Source organism: Papio anubis, chromosome 1 (genome assembly GCF_008728515.1).
Source record: "Papio anubis isolate 15944 chromosome 1, Panubis1.0, whole genome shotgun sequence".
Classification (NCBI taxonomy): domain Eukaryota; kingdom Metazoa; phylum Chordata; class Mammalia; order Primates; family Cercopithecidae; genus Papio; species Papio anubis.
The window spans coordinates 137,934,499-137,954,828 of NC_044976.1; the positions used below are offsets into that span (position 1 = coordinate 137,934,499).

The 20,330-nt window shown below is 43.3% G+C and overlaps 1 protein-coding gene and 1 pseudogene across 2 annotated transcripts in view; both read left to right on the forward strand.

The window, feature by feature from the left end:
- On the forward strand, window positions 1-1,443 carry LOC101020628 (annotated as a pseudogene).
- Window positions 1,444-11,768: 10,325 nt separating this feature from the next.
- TP53BP2 (tumor protein p53 binding protein 2) overlaps window positions 11,769-20,330 on the forward strand; it is a 68,016-nt gene continuing 59,454 nt past the window's right edge. Inside the window, exon 1 of one of the 2 annotated variants that reach the window (XM_009186687.3) lies at window positions 11,769-12,077. In XM_009186687.3, coding sequence (XP_009184951.3) covers window positions 12,051-12,077 — 27 coding nt within the window. In that variant the 5' untranslated portion in view covers window positions 11,769-12,050. The remainder of the gene's footprint in view (window positions 12,078-20,330) is intronic. The other variant, XM_031655465.1, reaches the window with a different exon arrangement.

Here is a 20,330-nt window from a genome sequence, read left to right on the forward strand (position 1 = left end):
GCTGGTCTTGAACTTCTGACCTCAGGTGATCCACCTGCTGCGGCCTCACAAAGTACTGGAATTACAGGAGTGAGCCTCCACACCTGGCCAAATGCCTTCAATTTTATGTGTACTTCATTTCACATAGATGTGCCCCAGACAGTGACTGGATCATAACAGACATTCAGTCGTGTTTATTGAATTAAATTGAAAACTTTAATGTAAATTGATAATCAGGGGTAAAGAAAAGCATGTTTATTTATTTATTTTTGTAGCTGGGACTATAAGCGCATGCCACCATGCTGGGCTAAATGCATATTTAAATGGACAGGGAGAACTATAGTCAGTTATTTTGTATAAGCATACTTTGATTACTTTTTTCAATTTCATATTTATTCTATTAGATGTGGAAAATGTGATGTATATTTGAAAATAGATTTCGGGGTATGTGTGGTTGGGGAATTCATGTGGAGGTCAGAGTGGAAGCAGGTGTGAGAGGGTCCAGCAGAAGAAAACATGGCTGCCAAAGTGTTTGAGTCCATCGGCAAGTTTGGCCTGGCCTTAGCTCTTGCAGGAGGCTTGGTGAACTCTGCTTTATATAATATGGATGCTGGGCACAGAGTTGTCATCACTGATGGATCCCATGGAGTACAGGACATTGTGGAAGAGGAAGGGACTCACTTTCTCATCCCATGGGTACGAAAACCAATTATCTTTGACTGCCGTTCTCGACCAGGTAATGTGTCAGTCATCACTAGTAGCAAAGATTTACAGAATGTCAACATCATACTGCGCATCCTCTTTCGGCCCATTGCTAGCCAGCTTCCTCGCATCTTCACCAGCATAGGAGAGGACTATGATGAGCGTGTGCTTCTGTCCATCACAACCAACATTCTCAAGTCAGTGGTGGCTTGCTTTGATGCTGGAGAACTAATCACCCAGAGAGAGCTGGTCTCCAGGTAGGTGAGCGATGACCTTACGGAACGAGCAGCCACCTTTGGGCTTATCCTGGACGACGTGTCCTTGACATATCTGACCTTCGGGAAGGAGTTCACAGAAGCGGTGGAAGCCAAACAGGTGGCTCAGCAGGAAGTAGAGAGGGCCAGATTTCCGGTGGAAAAGGCTGAGCAACAGAAAAAGGTGGCCATCATCTCTGCTGAGGGCGACTCCAAGGCAGCTGAGCTGATTGCCAACTCACTGGCCATCGCAGGGAATGGTCTGATCGAGCAGGAAGCTGCCGAGGACATCGCGTGCCAGCTCTCACACTCTTGGAACATCACCTATCTGCCGGCGGGGCAGTCCGTGCTCCTCCAGCTGCCCCAGTGAGTGCCTCCACCTCTGCAGGTTGACCGGCCACAGCCCCGATAATTCTTAACATCGCCTCCCTTCTGCTCCCACCCCAGAAATCACTGTGAAATTTCATGATTGGCTAAAAGTGAAGGAAATAAAGGTAAAATCACTTCAGATCTCAAAAAAAAAAAAAAAAAAAAGAAAGAAAGAAAATAGATTTCAGAAAACAACTACTTTAAGAAAAAACATCTTCAGTGGTTACAGTTTGAGGACTCATCAGTTTGAAGTGAAAATTCTCTCCAAGTAGATACTACTCTCCTTTTTCAGTTTTGTAGTCTCCTAAATTTACTTTCTCTGCTGACCTTTTAAAAGCTCCCTCTGGGCCTTAACTAGAGCAATAAAAAAAGAGTTTGACAAAGACTTTTAGAAATGTTACTCTTGGGCGGCTCTCTGAACCTGCCTAATAAAATACAAAAAAATGTTACTCTTCCTCAATTAATCTACATTGGGCAACAATAGGGGGTGGAGTGAAATATTCTCAACTGTCAATTAATAACAAACTTAAATGTCATATATAACAGTTATTAGAAGTGAGTTATGGATTCCTCATAAGTAGGGTTTAAATGATGATATAAAATCATCTAGTTAGTTATTCTTTCTTTCTTTTTTTTTTGAGATGAGTCTCACTCTGTCACCCAGGCTGGATATAGTCGCGTGATTTTGGTTCACTGCAACCTCCACTTCCCTGATTCAAGCAATTACCCCGTCTCAGCCTCCCGAATAGCTGGGATTACAGACGCACACCACCACGCCCAGCTATTTTTTTTTTTTTTTTGTATTTTTAGTAGAGACAGGGTTTCACCATGTCGGCCAGACTGGTCTTGAACTCCTGACCTCAGGCAGTCTGCCCACCTCAGCCTCCCAAAGTGCTGGGATTACAAGCACGAGCCACTTTTCTAATAAACAATTAGAAAAGTTTTTCCTTTTCTAATTATTTATCTTTAGCTATTCAGAGAAAAACTTTTGTGGCAGCAACACAATTATATTCATTTAGTAATTGACAGTCAAACATTGTGTGCTAGGCTAAAGGGAATACCAAGAACTTTAAGAACTGGTCCTTTCCTCAAAGGAACTTAGGCCATGTATCTGTAAAATCAGTGTGCTTTTCATAGGCATTCTTGAAAATTACTTGAATAAATCCCAAGTTTAAAAATGATTTAAAAATGATTCTTATCTGACATTGTGTGTTTAAGAGAAGACCAAGAATAAATACACGTACATTCCTTATAGTAGAATAAAGCCCCTTTGCAAGGGGGAGAACGGAAGCTGCAACAGACTTTGTTGGTGGCCACTGGGCCTTTGTGAGTTCTTGGCACTTGGAAGCCTATTTTCAGTATTTCAGGTTAAAATTCTCCTGCTTGTCAATAGAGAAGCCTTAATTTTTCTTTCTAAAGTCTCAGAGTCTCACTCTTTTGCCCAGGCTGGAGTACAATGGCACCATCTTGGCTCACTGCCGTTTCCGCCTTCTGGGTTTAAGCGATTCTCCTGTCTCAGCCACCAAATAGCTGAGTTAACAGGTGCTCACCACCACGCCCAGCTAATTTTTGTATTTGTATTTTTAAATTTATTTTAAGACAGAGTCTCACTCTGTTGCCCAGACTGGAGTGCAATGGCACAATCTCCACTCACTGCAACCTCTGCCTCCCGGGTTCAAGCAATTCTCCTTTCTCAGCCTCCTGAGTAGCTAGGATTATAGGCAGCCACAACCACGCCCAGCTAATTTTTGTATTTTTAGTAGAGACAAGGTTTTGCCATGTTGGCCATGCTTGTCTTGAACTATTGACCTCAGGTGATCCACCCGCCTTGGTCTCCCAAAGTGCTGGGATTACAGGAGTGATCTACTGCACCCGGCCAGTGTATTTTCAGTAAAGATGGGGTTTCACCATGTTGGCCAGGCTGGTCTCAAACTCCTAACCTCAAGTGATCCACCTGCCTCGGCCTTCCAGAGTGCTGGTATTACAGGTTCGAGCCACCGCCTGGCCTCATAAATATAGTTGTTTACGAAAGACAACACCACTGGCCAATCATCAGGAGGGCAAGCACTTTAGGTATTTCAGCAAGAGATTTACATTCCATAGATCCTTTCACTCTCATTCAATCAGAACTTTTTGTAGGCATTTATGAGATATAATCTATGGCCATAGAACAGGGAAATGTACAAAACACTGACTCGAATCATGTAAGCTACAGACAAATGAATAATCATTTATTTAGTCACTCTTTAATTAATTAATGTATTTATTCATTCTACTATTATGGACTGAGCACTGTTTTAAGTACTGAAGAATCCATGCTAAGTATAGTATTGTGGGAGAGACTGACATTAATTGAATAACCCAAACCAGTGTAATGAATACAGTGAATACAGTGGTGACGCATGGTGAAGGTGAGGTCCTTGAAGTTATGCTACAGCATGTGCTAGAGGAAGCATGAAGGGCAAAAGGGAAACTAAAAAAGATGGTGTGGCTGAGTCTCACAGAAGGAGAGGACCATGGTACCTGGTACCACTGAAGGATGGGCAGAGACAGGCATTCAAGGGCTTGGAGGCAGAGTTAAGGAAGGACATTAAGCAGTGCTTTCTTGTGATCAGATTTATGAGAAATGATGGTAGCTTAAATGGCATGGCTGTAGTCAAGGAAGAAAGAGAGTTTGATGAGATATTGAGGAGAAGGAATGAATAGAGCTTGATGATTGAATAGATCTTAGAGATGAGGGAGAAATAAGGTCAAACATGATTCTCAGGTTTGTGGCTTGAGAAAATGGAAGAACACTCGTGGCATACACTGAGATAGGAAGTACTAGATGAGAACCAGGATTGGGAATAAAAACTATCCTTTGGTTTTAGACACGCTGAGTTGAGACATGTTGATACGGAAATTCGGCACTATTCAATAGAGCTTTCTGTGAGGATGGAGGTGTTCTGTACCTACACTGCTGAGTATTTTAGCCATTACTGACATGTGGCTATTTACATTTAACCTAAAATAAAAGATTTAGTTTCTCAGTGGCACTAGCCACATTTCAAGTGCCCAACAGCTATATGTGGCTAGTGATTTTTGCATTTGACAGTACAGTTCTAGAGCCTAGAGAAGCAGCCTAGGTTGAAAATATAAAAAATTAGCCAGGCATAGTGGCTTATACCTATAATCTCAGTACTTTGAGAGGTCAAGCCAGGAGAATTGCTTGAGGCCAGGAGTTTGAGACCAGCTTGGACAACACAGTGAGATCCTGCAGCTATAAAAAAATATGAAGATAGTCTGGGAGCAGTGGCTCACGCCTGTAATCCCAGCACTTTGGGAGGCTGAGGCGGTCAGATCACCTGAGGTTGGGAGTTCGAGACCAGCCTGACCAGCATGGAGAAACTCCGTCTCTGCTAAAAATACAAAATTAGTCTGGCATAGTGGCGCATGCTTGTAATCCCAGCTACTAGGGAGGCTGAGGCAAGAGAATGGCTTGAACCCGGGAGGCGGAGGTTGCAGTGAGCTGAGATCTTGCCATTGCACTCCAGCCTGGACAATAAGAGTGAAACTCTGTCTAAAAAAATAAATAAATACATAAACATTAAAAATTAAAAAGTTAAAAATTAGCCATACGTGATGGTGCGCACCTGTAGTTCCAGACTCAGGAGGCTGAGGTAGGAGTCTTGCTTGATTCCAGGAGTTTGGGGCTGCAGTGAACTATGACAGCACCACTGCACTCCAGCCCAGGAACAGAGCAAGACTCCATCTCTTAAAAAAAAAGAAAAAAAAAAGAGAGAGAGATGTGTGTAGATGAGGTTTAAGACTGTGAAGACAACTTTCTAAGGAAGAAGGGAAGGTAGTCAGTGAAAAGAGGAAATGGCTAGGACTGAGACTACAGGACCTTCAACCTGTGAAGGCTGGTGAAGAAAAATGAGCCTTCAAAGGATACCAGGAAGTAATCAGGGAGGTAGGAGAAGAATGGTAAGAGCTTTGTCATATAAGTCAAGAGAAAAGGGTGTTTTGAAAGGGAGGAATAAGCAACAGCTAAGTGGTTCTAGAAGGCTGAGGAAGACTAGACTGAAGGTGTTTATTGGATCAGTGAAACAGAGGCCATTGGTGACTTTGGCAAGAGCTGTTTCAGAGGAGGGATGAGGCTGAAACGTAGACTAGATGAGCGAGGAGGGGGTGAGGTAACGGAGAGAGACTGACAATAGAAGAAAAGAAATCATGAGCTCCTTGTTCCATGGGCTACCAATAAAACAGGGAATTATTTTAGCCAAATCAAGCTAGAGTCATATATCATAGATATATGTCTTCAAAGCACTGCATTTATCCTACAATGTTACCAATTTTGAATCCTTTGTCATGAATATGAGGAGACATATGTCTGCTGGGCTTTATTCCTACTCCAACTACCTTGGAGGGTGAGTATGAAATAGACCATGTGAGGGCCTAGAGGCCATGTTGAAGTACTCTTTATCCTAACAACAATAAAAAGCAACTGAAGGCTTTTCTTTTTTAAAAGCCATTTTATTATCTAAAATGTAGGAGCATACAGAAGAAGAGAGAAAAATGTAACTCATCACTCCCGGGTATTATTCATCACCTGACCCCAACACCCTTCAGCCTTTAGTTCTGGCCCATCCATACCCCATCGACTTAGACGAAAAGTTTTAACCATGGGAGTGACATGATTACACTTGTGTTAAAAAGACCATTCGTGCTGCTGGGTAGAGCAAATGTCAGTACATTTCCAGATAGTAAATATTTTAGGCTTTGCTGGCCGTACAGACTCTGTTGTAACTACTTAACTCTTGTTGTAGTTTGAAAGCTGCACTAGACAATATGTAAATAAATAAGTGTGACTGTGTTCCAATAAAACCTTATTTATGGACACTGAAATTTGAATTTCATATAGTTTTTGCATATCACAAAATATTCTTCATCTTGTTTTGATTTTCCCCCTCACAATTTAAAAATGTAAAAATGAATTTTGCTCATAGGCAATACAAAAACAGGTGGAGGGCCAAATTTGGGCTGTAGTTTGCTAAGCCCTAGGGTACAGAATGAATTGCAGCAGGCAAGAGAAGTTGTAGGAAGACTTGCCCAAGGGTATTGCAGGAACCAGGACAAAAATCTCACTATTCCTGTACCTAGTAAAGAGAAAAGACAGCATGGTAAGCATTTATTAGGTACTATACCATTGAGTATCTGTTATGCCCTAGGCACAATGTTAGGGCTGAAGATATACAAATAAATGAATAAGAAATAGTTTTTGCAATTGCAGCTAGTTAGGGAGACAGATGTGTTTTTTTCTGTCATGTTGTAAATACCACAACATGGTACTATGGAATATACATGAAATATTGATTAATTCTGTGTGAGAAACATCAAACATGGCCTTAAGAGTGACATTTAGCCAGTGTAGTGGCTCATGTCTGTAAGTCCAACACTTTGGGAGGCTGAGGCAGGAGGATTGCTTGAGGCCAGGAGTTCTAGACCAGCCTGGCCAACACAGTGAGACACTGTCTCTACAAAACATTTAAAAATTAGCCAGGCGTGGTGATGCATGCTTGTAATTCCAGCTACTTGGGAGGCTGAGGTGGGAGGATGGCTTGAGCTCAGCAGTTTGAGGTTACAGTGAGCTATAATCATGCCACTGCACCCCAACTTCAGTAACAGTGTAAGACCTTGTTTCTTAAAATAAAAAAAAAGAGACATTTAGGCATTTAGGTAGGAACTTGAAAGATGAATAGAAGTTTACCATATAGGGTAAGGTGGAGGGAGGGAAAGGTTTTTAAGGCAGAGGGAAAAGTATAAATGGATGCAAAGAGGCTTGATACACAAGCTTCTGCCCCATCTTTCTTTCAGATTACTGCTAACTTGAGGGGAATGTAGGAGGTAACTGAATAAATCTGTACAGGTTAAGGAATCTATAAAAATGGAGAATCTCTGGTTTCAAGAGAGAGGATAATTGGTGGAATATTAAATGATCCTACATGACCTGGGCACTGGCTACATCTTCCACCTCTCTTACCACTCCCCTCCTTGTTTACTCTGCCCTGGGCACACTTGTCTTTTTGCCATGTCTTTGAGATGCCAAGCACAAGGCTGCCTCAAGCTCTTTGTCCTTGCTGTTCCCACTGCCTAGAGTCCGATTCCCTCCCTCCCCTCATTCTGCAGAGGCCTTCTCTGGCCAGCCTATCTAAAATAGATGCTATTCTCTTAGGTTTACCTAGTTGCTTTCTTTTTTTTTTTCCGTAGCTTTTATTATTACCTTATTCATGTGTTTGTTGTCTAGCTCCTCCCAACTAGAATGTAAGCTCCATGAAGGCAAGTCTCTTCTCTATTACCTCTAGAGTCTAGAACAGTGCCTGGCAAAATACAGCCACATGAGTATTAGTAAAATAGATCAACAAAAGGAGTGGGGAGAGGGTAGAGAAGAACCCAGATAAGTTGGTATTGCAGGAGTGCAAGCTCAATAGTCTCTGCTTCGTTGGCTGAGTAAGATGGGAATTCATCTTCTGAGAGGAGACTGGGACTCAAAGTTTTGAACGTCTCTGGAAGTTGAGAAAGAGTAACACAGAGAGAAAGTTGGGAACTTAAACATTTGAACTCAAGCCAAACAGATAATTAATTGTACTGTGCCAAGGTGGGGGGGGTGGTGAGAACCAAAAGAGAAGATAGCTCCTCCCCACTCAGAATGTGGTAATTTGACTTATCTTTCTTGGAGTTGAACAGAGAATTATAGGGTGGGGAAAACCAAACAGAAGCTCTTGAAAGAATAAGCACGTGAGGATGGGAGTGGAGAGAAAGTGAAACTTGGTAGAAAACAACCCATCTGAGAGCCATGTTTGAATGGTACAGAATCTGAGAGAATGAAACCGAAGCACAGACAAGGGTTCTTTGGTTTCATGCTTCTGTGATTTAAAAAAAATAAATAAATAAAAAAGAAAAGTCCTCAACATACCTGCTATTTGGCAGCTGGGAATTCTCAATTGGCTAGAAGTGAGTTTCAGGACATATTGCCAACTGCTGTCCCTTTTCTCCTCCCTTCCCTTGGGCAGGGCATTTGTGTAAACAGACAGCAAAGAAATAGAACTGGACTGTCTTATTCCAATTCTTCTCTCCTTGCTTCCATTTCTATTGTAATTATTTTATTAATAAGCCAGGGCTGCCAATGCTCATACTAAATATAATTTACTATTGTGTACAACCAGTTTTAGGGTGGTAATGAGACACTGTTTTTTTGGTGAGAACTGGAAGATTAGCGACTAATATCCAGAATTCTTTTTCTGGATGACTGTGGATTATAATATCTTCGGCTCTTTTGGGGGCTTCTTTGTCTGCAAAAAAAATAAAAAAAAAAAACAGTGGAATATGAAGTAGGTTTTTTGGTGTAAAATAGTCCCTTTATGAACTGCAGGTTACCAAAAGGAATTGTTGCTTCCCAGAACTACCATTCAACCCAGGAATCCCATTACTGAGTGCATACCCAGAGGAATATAAATCATTCTACCATAAAGACACATGCATGTGTCTTTATGTGTTCATTGCAGCACTATTCACAATAGCAAAGATGTTGAGTCAACCCACATGTCCATCAATGACAGATTGGATAAAGAAAATGTGCCACATATACATGCAGCCATAAAAAATATCAAGATCATGTCTTTTGCGGGAACATGAATGGAGCTGGAGGCTATTATCCTTAGCAAGCTAATGTAGGAACAGAAAACCAAATACTGCATATTCTCACTTAGAAGAGAGAGCTAAATGATGAGAACTCATGAACGCAAAGAAGGGAACAACAGACATTAGGGCCTACTTGAGGGTGGAGGGTGAGAGGAAGGAGTGGAGCAGAAGAGGTAACTATTGGGTACTGGGCTTAATACTTGGGTGATGAAATAATGTGTACAACAAATCCCTGTGATACGAGTTTGCCTATGCAACAAACCTTCACATGTACCCCCAAACCTAAAAGTTAAAAAAAAAAAAAGAATTATTGCTTCCCACATACGTGCTAAATTTCAGTATCAGGGTATCTTTTATTATTAAGATTCTGAAAGTTAACATGTTCCCAAATGATCTCCTCTTTTCTGTAACTTGGTCCACTCATGGTCTTCTCCATTATGGTTTGTGGCAACTTCCATCCTTTGGGACAAAAACTTAGGGCTTCTTTCTCTCATATTCCACATCTGTCAGGAAATTCTGTGGGTTTGGACTTGAAAATATATCCAAAACCTGACCACTATTTGCCATAGCCGCTGTTACCGCCCTTGCGGAAGCCACTTACACCTTTCGCTTGGCTTATTACAAGAGTTTCTTATGGTTCTCTGCTGACTTTGTTTTCCACAGCAGATGGAGTGATCCTCTTAAAATATGTCAGCTCACAGCACTCTTCTGTTCAAAAACCTTTCCATAACTCCCCATTTCACTCAGAGCAAAGGTAAAGTCCTTAGAATAGCCTACAAGGCCCTTCTTGTCTGGCCCTTCATATCACTCCATCTCATCTCCTACTATTCTCCCCTCATCGTCTGCTCCGGCTATCTTAGCCTCCCTGATGGTCCCAGAATTTGCCAGGCAGGCTCGCACATTAGGCCTTAGCGCTGGCTGTTCCCTCTGCCTGGAAATCTTCCTTCATATTCGTGGAGTTCACACCCTCATTTCCTTCAAGACTGCTCACACACTGCCTTTTCAGTGAGGCTTACCTTGACCACCCTATTTAAAGTTGCACCTGTACACCTCATCCCCTTCCCTTCCCTTATTCTATTTTGTTCACAATAACTACACTTGTCTTTTGAACTTTTTGTTCATTAATATATCCCTAGGACTTAGAAGAATATCTATGATGTGGTAGGTATTTAATAAATATTTACTGAATGAAGGATGAATTTATTTTGCTTAACTCAGTGTAACCCTCTTAAGAAAAACAAGACTATAAACCAGATTTTTTGAGAACGTTAACTTCTTTTTTCTTTTTTTTTCAGATGGAGTTTCGCTCTTCTTGCCCAGGCTGAAGTGCAGTGGGGCGATCTCCACTCACCGCAACCTCCGCCTCCCGGGTTCAAGCGATTCTCCTACCTCAGCCTCCCGAGTAGCTGGGATTACAGGAATGTGCCACCACGCCGAGCTAATTTTTATATTTTCAGTAGAGACGGGGGTTTCACCACGTTGACCAGGCTGGTCTCGAACTCCTGACCTCAGGTGATTCGCCCGCCTCGGCCTCCTAAGGTGCTGGGGTTACAGGCTTGAGCCAATGCGCCCGGCCGAGAACGCTAAATTCTAATTGAATTAACCGTAATTTAGTATTGCCACATACAGTAGCTGAGATGGTGCAACAAGGAGTTTGATGGAGATTCTGGTAAGGGACATGGTGGGCTAAGAAAGAATTGTCTGTTCTTGAAACTAGATAAACTCAGGGGCTTTACTCCCCTTCAGGTTCTAGAATCACGTATAAAGGCAGAGAAAAGTGATTCTGAGTGAACTTGCACTGACAACTTACTAGAACGAGGCTTCCTGGAGTTAAGAGTTCCCGGAGTTTGTGTCTCCCTGGAAGGTGGAAGAAGAGCCTGAACCTGCTCTGCTACTCTTTGGAAGAGAGCCCCGCCATTTCCCTAGGCCTTGGCCTCCCTCCCTGGAAAAGGATGGTATCCACCGACTCCCCGTATGGGAGGCTGCTTGCAAGGTGTTCCCAGCACCTCCCAGGGAAGCTCCTCAGAATGCTGCCTGCCACATTTTTAAGCTTTTTTAAAAAAATTATTTTTATTGTGGTAAAACATACACAACATAAAAGTTATCCCTTTATCCAGTTTGCGGTGTACGTTTGTTAACCTCACAGCAAGCAACACATGAGTTTTAAGTTAGAATTTGGACAACGGCAAATGAAATGAAAGGCGAACAATCCGAGAGCCGGGTCACAGAGGAGCTCTGGGAACGAGCCGCGGGCTGAAGCCACACGGGGAACTCCATTTTGTCCGGTCGGTCCTGGCCACCCTCAGGGAGTCGAGTCGTTTCCGCGGCGCGGCCCGGGCCTCCCCCCGGGGGTCCGTCTGCCTCTCTCCGCCTGGCCCAGTGGCGCGGCCGGGGGAGGACTCTGTCCACTCGCTCAACCTCGGGCGCCCAGTTCTGAAGGCAAAGGGTCTCCTGCCTTGCACAACTCGGAGCCGCCGAGGAGGTGACGGCGGTAGCTCTGGGACGGCTCGGTGCCATTCACTACCATTCTGTTTTCCTGAGGCGCAGCCTTCCAATTGCCCCGGCTCCGCTAGGAGGCGCGCGCTCCAGCCGCTCCGCCGCGCGGCCCCGACCGCACTTAAGTCCGAGGCGAAGAAAGAAAAGGCTGCCGGCAGCCGCAGCTCCTTGTCCGCGCCGCCGGGCCCGCGCAGGCGCGCGCGGCTCCTGTTCTCGCGGGCGCCCCTCCCCCAGGCCTCCAGGCGCGCCGCGGGCGGGGTCGGCGCGGGGGGCGGAGCCGGCGCGGGCTCGGCTGGGGCCCGGCCCGGGATTAGTTGGTTTCGGAGCGGAGGAGGGAGCCCCGACCGTCGCGAGCGTCAAAGAGACAAAGCTCGTCAGGGGGTCCGCCGGGGGGGGTCGGCCCGGGGCTCGGTGGTGCCCCAGCCCGCGCGGAGGGCCCTGCGGACCCGCGCGCCGCCGCCGCCGCCTCGCAACAGGTCCGGGCGGCCTCGCTCTCCGCTCCCCTCCCCCGCATCCGCGACCCCCGGGGCGCCTCAGCTTGAGGGGGCCGCAGTCTGGCCACCAGCTTCCATGCGGTTCGGGTCCAAGATGATGCCGGTAAGGGGGCGAGCGGCCGGGGCATCGGGCCCGGAAGTGTGCGGGGTCGCGTGCCGGGGGCGCGGACGTGCCGGGGGCTGGTCCGCGCCCTCAGGCGCGTCGGGGAAGGAGCCCGGGGCCCGGAGCCCGCGCGGAGGGGCCGGGGCTTTCCGAGCTTCGAGCGGGTTTCTGGAGGGGGAGGCTCCATCCTCAGGGTTCTGCGCCCACAGCCGGCCTGGGGGCGCGGCGAGACCCTGACCGCGATTCGGGTTCCCCCAGCTGCTTCGGAGTCAGGCGTGCCGCCCGCGAGCCCAGCAGCCACTCAAACTTTTCGTCTTTCACTGGGTCTTGACTTTTTTGCAGTTCTTGAAGGTCAAGAATACGGGAACTGGGGACCTTGTTCTTTGCTGGGTCTTTTTTTTTTTTTCTTTCAACTTTTTACTGGAGTGAAACATACGTTACTGGAACGGGTACCTTTACTTTGTTTTTAATCGAATTTCGATCTTGATATCCGCAGTAGCAGCTAAGTCACCCTTACCTCTTTGTGGAAACTGGTTGTGGTAAATGCAGTCTCGGAAGTTTTCGATTGCAGGAAAGCGTACGTGCCTAGCTCCCTTCATTTCCCACAGCTTGTTTAGCAAGACCTCCGGAGAGGATTAGTGTGTTCTTTAGGAGCTCCGCAGGCTTTTGACATGGCCACCAGGCCACAGGTGAACAGCAGGTTTGAGACGTTTCTGAAATGTCTCTTGTCATTTAACGATCGCGGAATGGAGGTTTGCGGTGGGTTGAGGTGGCTTCTGCAGACTTAAGTAGCGAGTTTCTTCGTGGAAGTTGTGCTTGCACCTCTCCCACTGAAGTGGGGACATCTTGCAGGTATCCTATGCTTGTGGCTCCATTTGTTTAGACAAACAAAAAGCTTTTACTTTTATGAAGTCTGTGGAATAGAGTGATGACAAAGTTTGCAGTCACGCATACAGAGCATATAATATGCTGTCCCCTGGCCCCCTACTTGTGTCATGGAGGGCGTCCTGAACTCTCATTGGGCCGACTTAACAATTCACTAGAATTAGTAATTGGGTTTAGATGGTTTGGGATATTTTGTCCTTCCAGGATAAAAGGAATTTGAAAGTAGCATTATGCATCTTAGTTTAATGCCTGGTTATGAAGTCAGGTTTGTGGTGTGAATACCCAATATTGAAATAATGGACCATAGCATAGATAAGGGTGATGGATTTTGCTGTTAAGATTTTTATTTCCTGGATTTACATCTCTTTGTGTTGAAATAACTTGTACGGATTGTCTGTGAATTTTTCCTAATAATGGGAGCAAGAGAAACACGTATCAGTTGTTGCTATATGGTTTCTTCCTTGTTTTTTGTCAAGGTATCCTTTGGAGATACCCTACGAAGGTATCTGTTGTGTAGCCGAATTCATAAAACGTTATGTGGCTCTTGAGACTACATTCAATTTAGCAATATGACTCTTCTGATTGCCTTTCTGATGTCAGAATAGAATCCTAACACGGACTCAGTGTGGTGTGATGGCACGTACACCAGCTTTGAAGTCAGACTAACACTTCAGTATTGCTCAGCTACTACCTTTAGTGGCTATAGCCACTAAAAAAAATTTGTCCCTCAGTTTCATCGTCTGTAAAATGGGGATAATAGTACTCAGCTCTTAGGGTGGTTTGAGGATTAGAGTTATGTTTATGAAGGAAGTGTGATTAGTATGTCTAGCTTGCAATAGGTGGTAGATAAAAGCCTTTGAATTTCCAGTGTTGGTTAAACTGGAGATTCTCAGATTTGTGATATATAAAAATATGAAATAATTTTTCATTTAGTAGACTCATGTGTCTTTATACTGTAATATTTTGGATATTTGAAAATAAAACTTTTATTAAGTATATTTCTCATCTTTGGCTTTTAATATGCTTGGACTTTTATTCCAACATGAATGTAATTTTGTTACATTACTTTGAAAAATTCTAACCAACTTACCAGGAAAAGCACATTTAATGTAAAAAAATGGGTAGTCTCAGAATGTAGACAGTTGGCCTTGATGTACTTTTATTGTGGTAAAACATGCATGAAATAAAATTTACCGTTTTAACTATATTTAAATGTACAGTTCTGTGGCATTAGGTACATTCTTTGATTTGCTTTTAAAGGCATTCTGAAGATAATGGTTTACTATTTAGACTGCATTTATTAAAAATGTGCAAATAGGCCAGGCGCGGTGGCTCATGCCTGTAATCTCAGCACTTTGGGAGGCCGAGGCGGGCGGATCACGAGGTCAAGAGATTGAGATCCTCCTGGCCGGCATGGTGAAACCTCGTCTCTACTAAAAATACAAAAATTAGCTGGGCGTGGTGGCATGCGCCTGTAGCCCCAGCTACTGGAGAGGCTGAGACAGGAGAATTGCTTGAACCCCGGAGGTGGGGTTGGTGAGCCGAGAGAGACTCCATCTCAAAAAAAAAGAAGTGCAAATAAATTGTGTTCGTGTGTTTTCTCACCAAATGGTACAGGATCAAGTGGTTTTCTTTTATATGGGACACGAAGCGATAATTGGTTCCAAAACCAAAAGTGGAAGATGTATTTTAGAAGGCTAACTAAGAATAAATAGCAAGCTCTGCAAATCACAGTAGAGGTAATGATAGGGTACTGCAGAAATGGGAGTGATAATTACTCTCACTTTCAGATACCTGCCATTGTTAGTATCTCTAGTTCTGTGATATTTCTACAACTTGCTGAGGAAAAACTGGTTATACTTTCATACTTGACATCATCTTTTTCCTAATGAAAGAAGAGATTATTTGCACTTTGAGAGTTTGGCTTTTTAGTGATCCATTCGTTGTACTTGATTATCAAATAAAGGGAGGCAGTTACCGCAAGCAAAAATTCTTAGTCATTTGAAAATTACATTAGATATTTTTTATTCATTACTTTGATTTCGTGAAGTGTTATGCTCAGAACAAAAATGTGTTCTTAAGAAAGAGCTTGGCTAACTCTAAAAGCTACTCTGCTCTTTTCAGCTAATAGTTTCATAAAAATTTTTGTTTGTACCTACTGTTGAAATGATAAATTAAAAAAAATTATTTACAAAACTACACAGTATTTGGTAGCGCCACCTGGAAAACCAGAAGGCTTGAATTTGCCTGTCACTTGGTAGTTGGAGATGCTGTATATTTGGCCTGAGTGTCCAGCTGTAATGGAAATGCTCTGTATCTGTGCTGTCCAGCATGGCAGTCACCAGCCACATGTGGCTACTGCACTTCAGATGTGGCCAAGGGAACTGAAGAACTGAACTTAAGAGTTAATTTTAATTATATTTAAATAGCCACATGCCTGGTGGTTACTGTATGACAATGCAGTCAAACCGACATCATCATATAGCCTTTATACAGATATTTTAAAGAAAATAACAGCTGGGCCGGGCACGATGGCTACGCCTGTAATCCTAGAACTTTGGGAGGCTGAGAGGGGTGGATCATGAGGTCAGGAGTTCGAGACCAGCCTCAACATAGTGAAACCCTGTCTCTAATAAAAATACAAAAATTAGCGGGTATGGTAGCGTGCGCCTGTAATCCCAGCTACTCAGGAGGCTGAGGCAGGAAAATCGCTTGAACCCTTGAGGCAGAGGTTGCAGTGAGCTGAGATGGCACCACTGCACTCCAGCCTGGGGGACAGAGCGAGACTGTCTCAGAAAAAAAAAAGAAAGAAAGAAAATAATAGCTTATTTTAAAAAGCTCAGTTGAAGTGATCATAGTTTAATTTCTAAGTTTATGGCATTTTATCTTTCAGTGCTGCACAGGCATAATTATTTCATGATGCTGCAAAATAAAATTTGAGCTTCTAATTTTGAGGGTCTAGGGAAAAAATGGGATATTACAGTATCTCCTTTAGCAGTTTGACCAGCTGATCAGTAGAATTTGTATATTTCTGAGCATAACTGCAAAGTGTGCAGCTCCACAGACCAGTAGCTTAACTTTTGCTTAAATTCTTGTATTATTATTTACAAAGGTCTGGTTTTATTTGCACAGATTTGCACAAAACAACTGAAATTGTGTTTTGAAACTAAAAATCTTTCAAGTTATGTATTTGGAACATTATATTTGTATGATTTCAAGTTATGTATTTAAAACATTTTATTTGTATGATTATATCATATTTTGAAAGAATTCTTTTTGCTTGAGTAATAGTGTAGAAAATTAGCTTAGATCAGGCTTTATTCCAGAATAAAGTTTAGATTAGGTCCCTAAAGAGAGGTTCCTATCTTTATAGAATTACAGTTACCAAAGGCTGTTAAACAAATAATCTATTTTTAGAGATGTGCAAAATATTTCACATTTCTTTTTTTTTTTTTTTTTTTTTGAGACAGAGTCTCACCACTCTGTGACTCTGTAGCCCAGGCTGGAGTGCAGTAGCACCATCTCGGCTTACTGCAGCCTCCGCCTCCCAGGTTCAAGCAGTTCTCTGCCTCCCCCTCCCAAGTAGCTGGGATTACAGGTTACACTCAGCTAATTTTTGTTTTTTTCTTTTTTTTTTTTTGAGACAGTCTTGCTCTGTCGCCCGGGCTGGAGTGCAGTGGTTGGATCTCAGCTCACTGCAAGCTCTGCCTCCCAGGTTTACGCCATTCTCCTGCCTCAGCCTCCCGTGTGGCTGGGACTACAGGCGCCCGCCACCTCGCCCAGCTAGTTTTTTGTATTTTTTAGTAGAGACGGGGTTTCACCGTATTAGCCAGGATGGTCTCGATCTCCTGACCTCGTGATCCCTGACCTCGTGATCCGCCCGTCTCGGCCTCCCAAAGTGCTGGGATTACAGGCTTGAGCCACCGCACCTGGCCTAATTTTTGTATTTTTTAGTAGGGACGGGGTTTTACCATATTGTCCAGGCTGGTCTTGAACTCCTGACCCTGGTGATCCACTAGCCTCGGCCTCCCAAAGTGCTGGGATTACAGGCATGAGCCACTGCACCCGGTAGTGTCTCACATTTCATGTGCATTAGTTTTGTTGCCTTGTGACTTCAGCTCTTAAAAGCTGAAAGATGTTTGAAAATTTCTGTATTTTTACCTGTTTCAGAGAAATCAGATTTAGACTTTTTTAAAGAAATTTACACAAGCATACACCTGCTTATATTTAACAATTAAGGAGAATCTATTTATCTGGAAGACACATGGAGGGTCATTTATTCACATACACTGCTTCTAGGAAGAACTGTGTTCCCTCTGTCTTTATCCCCACCGCCCCAGCAGACAAGAAAACAAAACTTTATTTTCTGGAGCTTTTAAGAATACTGTAGACCTTTATCTCTTTTGGTGATCTTCCATAGTGTGTGGCACTCTTAAACAGTCTTTCTAAAGCTAAGTTAACACTGAGTATTCTTGAAGCTGGTGTTATCTAGCCTCTCCTTAGCTTAAATAGGATAACTGCATACCAGTATGTACTCTCACCAGCTTCTCCACAAGGATCTCACAGAATAGGAAGAATAGCAATTAAGAGTTTAGGAATCCAGAGTGTTCTTTTCAGCTCATGCCACTTAAGCCGCACATTATTTAAATACTTGTTTTTTGATGGTGTGCTAGTTACTGAACAGAACATTCTCTTTAATCAGATGTAACTGAAAAAAGAAAACATAGATAATGTGACTATGTATGAAATGTATAGTTATATTGAAGTGGTAGGTGAGACATTAAAATTCTATGTCTTATTGGGTCATTCGGGGATCCTTCAGGAGCATTAAGTTTTAAGTAGTCAGTGATTTCTTAAAACACTTTGCATACCGTCTTATCAAAAAAATGTCATCAAAGAAATGCAACTTTTAAACATTATTAGATAATGGGCAGGAAAAGTAGTTTTACAGATTTAGAAACTTTTTTCTACATAAAATATACTCAAAACCAAATTATTTATTTGGATAATGGAACCAGAGTTTTGATGAATAGGTTCATTTGGCCAGTAAGTACTGAACTTTCACTTTTTTGTTTGTTTGTTTGTTTAGACAGAGTCTTGCTCTATCCCTCAGGCTGGAGTGCAGTGGCATGGCATCATCTCAGCTCACTGCAACCTCTGCCTCCTGGGCTCAAGTGATTCTCTAGCAGCAGCCTCCCGAGTAGTTGGGATTACAGGAGTGCGCCACCACACCCAGCTACATTTTTTTTTTCTATTTTTAGTAGAGACGGGGTTTCACCATGTTGGCCAGGCTGGTCTCGAACTCCTGACCTCAAGTGATCTGCCTCCCAAAGTGCTGGAATTATAGGCGTGAGCGACTGCACTTGGCCGAACTTTGACTTTTGAAGTGCATACCTCAGTTGTTTTTTTGGATACAGGTTTATAACTTAATACTACTTTATTTAAATTTCAAACATATCAACCCAAAATCCCTTAAGGCACAAGCATAGAAAAGTAGTAGAAAACCATGATGAATAAACTATTATAGATTACCAGTAAACTACTTGTGGTAACAAAAAATGATTAAGGCAGTTTACTGTTCTTCCACAGGGGAGTGAACAATTTATATGTAAAAGCAGGGAGAGTGGAAGCTTCACTCTAACTTCTCTCCTGGAGATGAAGAGGAGCCCCCTTTCTGTGCCTCACACTGTGCCTGGTGATTTAGGTTGGTTATCCTGTCTAATCCCCTTATTACACTCTGAAGTTGATCTTCCCACTCATTCAACAGATAAGGAATTTGAAGCTCAAAGGGTTTAAGTAATTTGTTTCTGGTCACTAGTAGAAATGAGATTTGAACTGCCTGCCCGCAAACACATGCTCTGTTCAAGATGGCAAATGCTTGGGTCACAATATTTTTATATGTTTGACAGGACAAACAGTGGTAGTGATGTTCTTTTGGCTAATTGTAACTTCAAAAATTGTTTTTCAAAGCATAACCCTACTGTAGTTTTAAAGTAGAAAAGGAAAAATGGAAAAAAAAAAATGGAGACATCTTCCCTTACTTAAATCCATACTGGATGAGAAGATTGGTAAATAGTTCTCTTATGGACTTGTTAAATGATGTGGAGGTGGTTACCTCCCCCTGGGCAAAGGAAACATCTCAATAGCTATTTCTTCCCACCTCTATCTAATAATACTACCATAGACATCTCAGATCTTCCACATGTGCAGGGAAAGAGAAGGGGTGTGATAATTAGCTTTTGTATAAGGGGTGTTGAATAGTCTTTCTTGAGATGATATCTGTAAATGTGGCTTGAAGGTGATAATATATTAGGTTGGTGCAAAAGTAATTTCGGTTCTTACCGTCACCTTTAATGGCAAAACCACAATTACTTTTGCACCATCCTAATAGGAAAGGAGCAGAGTAGGATAGGCATATTGGGAGAAGTGGAGGACAGGGACACATACAATGTCTGCTGTGAGATGACCAGTGTCATTCAGCCGTTTCCAGTTACTTGAGTGGTGCAGCAATGACTTTGACGTGTCCAGATGGGAGTGGAGTGAGTGTCTCCACTTGCAGCTTCAGGACTGTCTGTGTAGGGAGCAGTAATTCAATGTAGTCAGATACCTTTGTTGGAAATAGATTAGGGGCTGATTTTGAATGAAATCACATTAAATCATTGCTTTTCATTCTCCCTCATTAACCATTTGGTTGTTTTTGGATGGCCTTTTGGGGATAACATCTGCTCAAAAGATATTTAGTTACTGTCTTCTGTATTCCAGGCACTGTTGTAAATACTATGCAGACAGGAAAGGAAGTTTTCAGGGAGCTTTACCTTTCTTTCATAGTGCTTAATGGGGGATTTGGGTGGGAGAGAGAGAGAAAATAAACAAAAAAGAAAAACATGAGAGTTAAATGGGATTTAAGAAGGGTAATGTGACTGCGATGGCTACTTTAGATTGGATGGTCAGGAAGTGACCTTTCAGCTGAGACCTGAATGACAAGGAGCTGCTCCTGTGAAGATTTGCAGGTGGAGCATTTCAAGTGGGCATGATTCCCAGGGACTGGTGCAGAGGCCCCGAGGAAGCACTAGAGGCTGGGGCGGGGGGCGGGGGAAGAGGGGGCGGCAGGGGCAGGGCAGGGCTTCATGGGCAGAGGGCAGAGTGACTAGAGCTGAGGAAAAGACCAGTCAGCGTATAGGTTTTTGTGGGCCAGAGGGAAGGGTGGAGGTGGCATGGGAAGGGACGTGGGAGCCACAGAAGAGGTTTAGTTAGCAAAAGCGACAACCTGATTGATTAGGAAAGCTCACTCTGTTGCTGTGTGGACAGCGGATCTTACAGGTGCCAGAGTGTAAGACTTGGGCAAGGTGGGAAGAGTAGGAAAGTCTA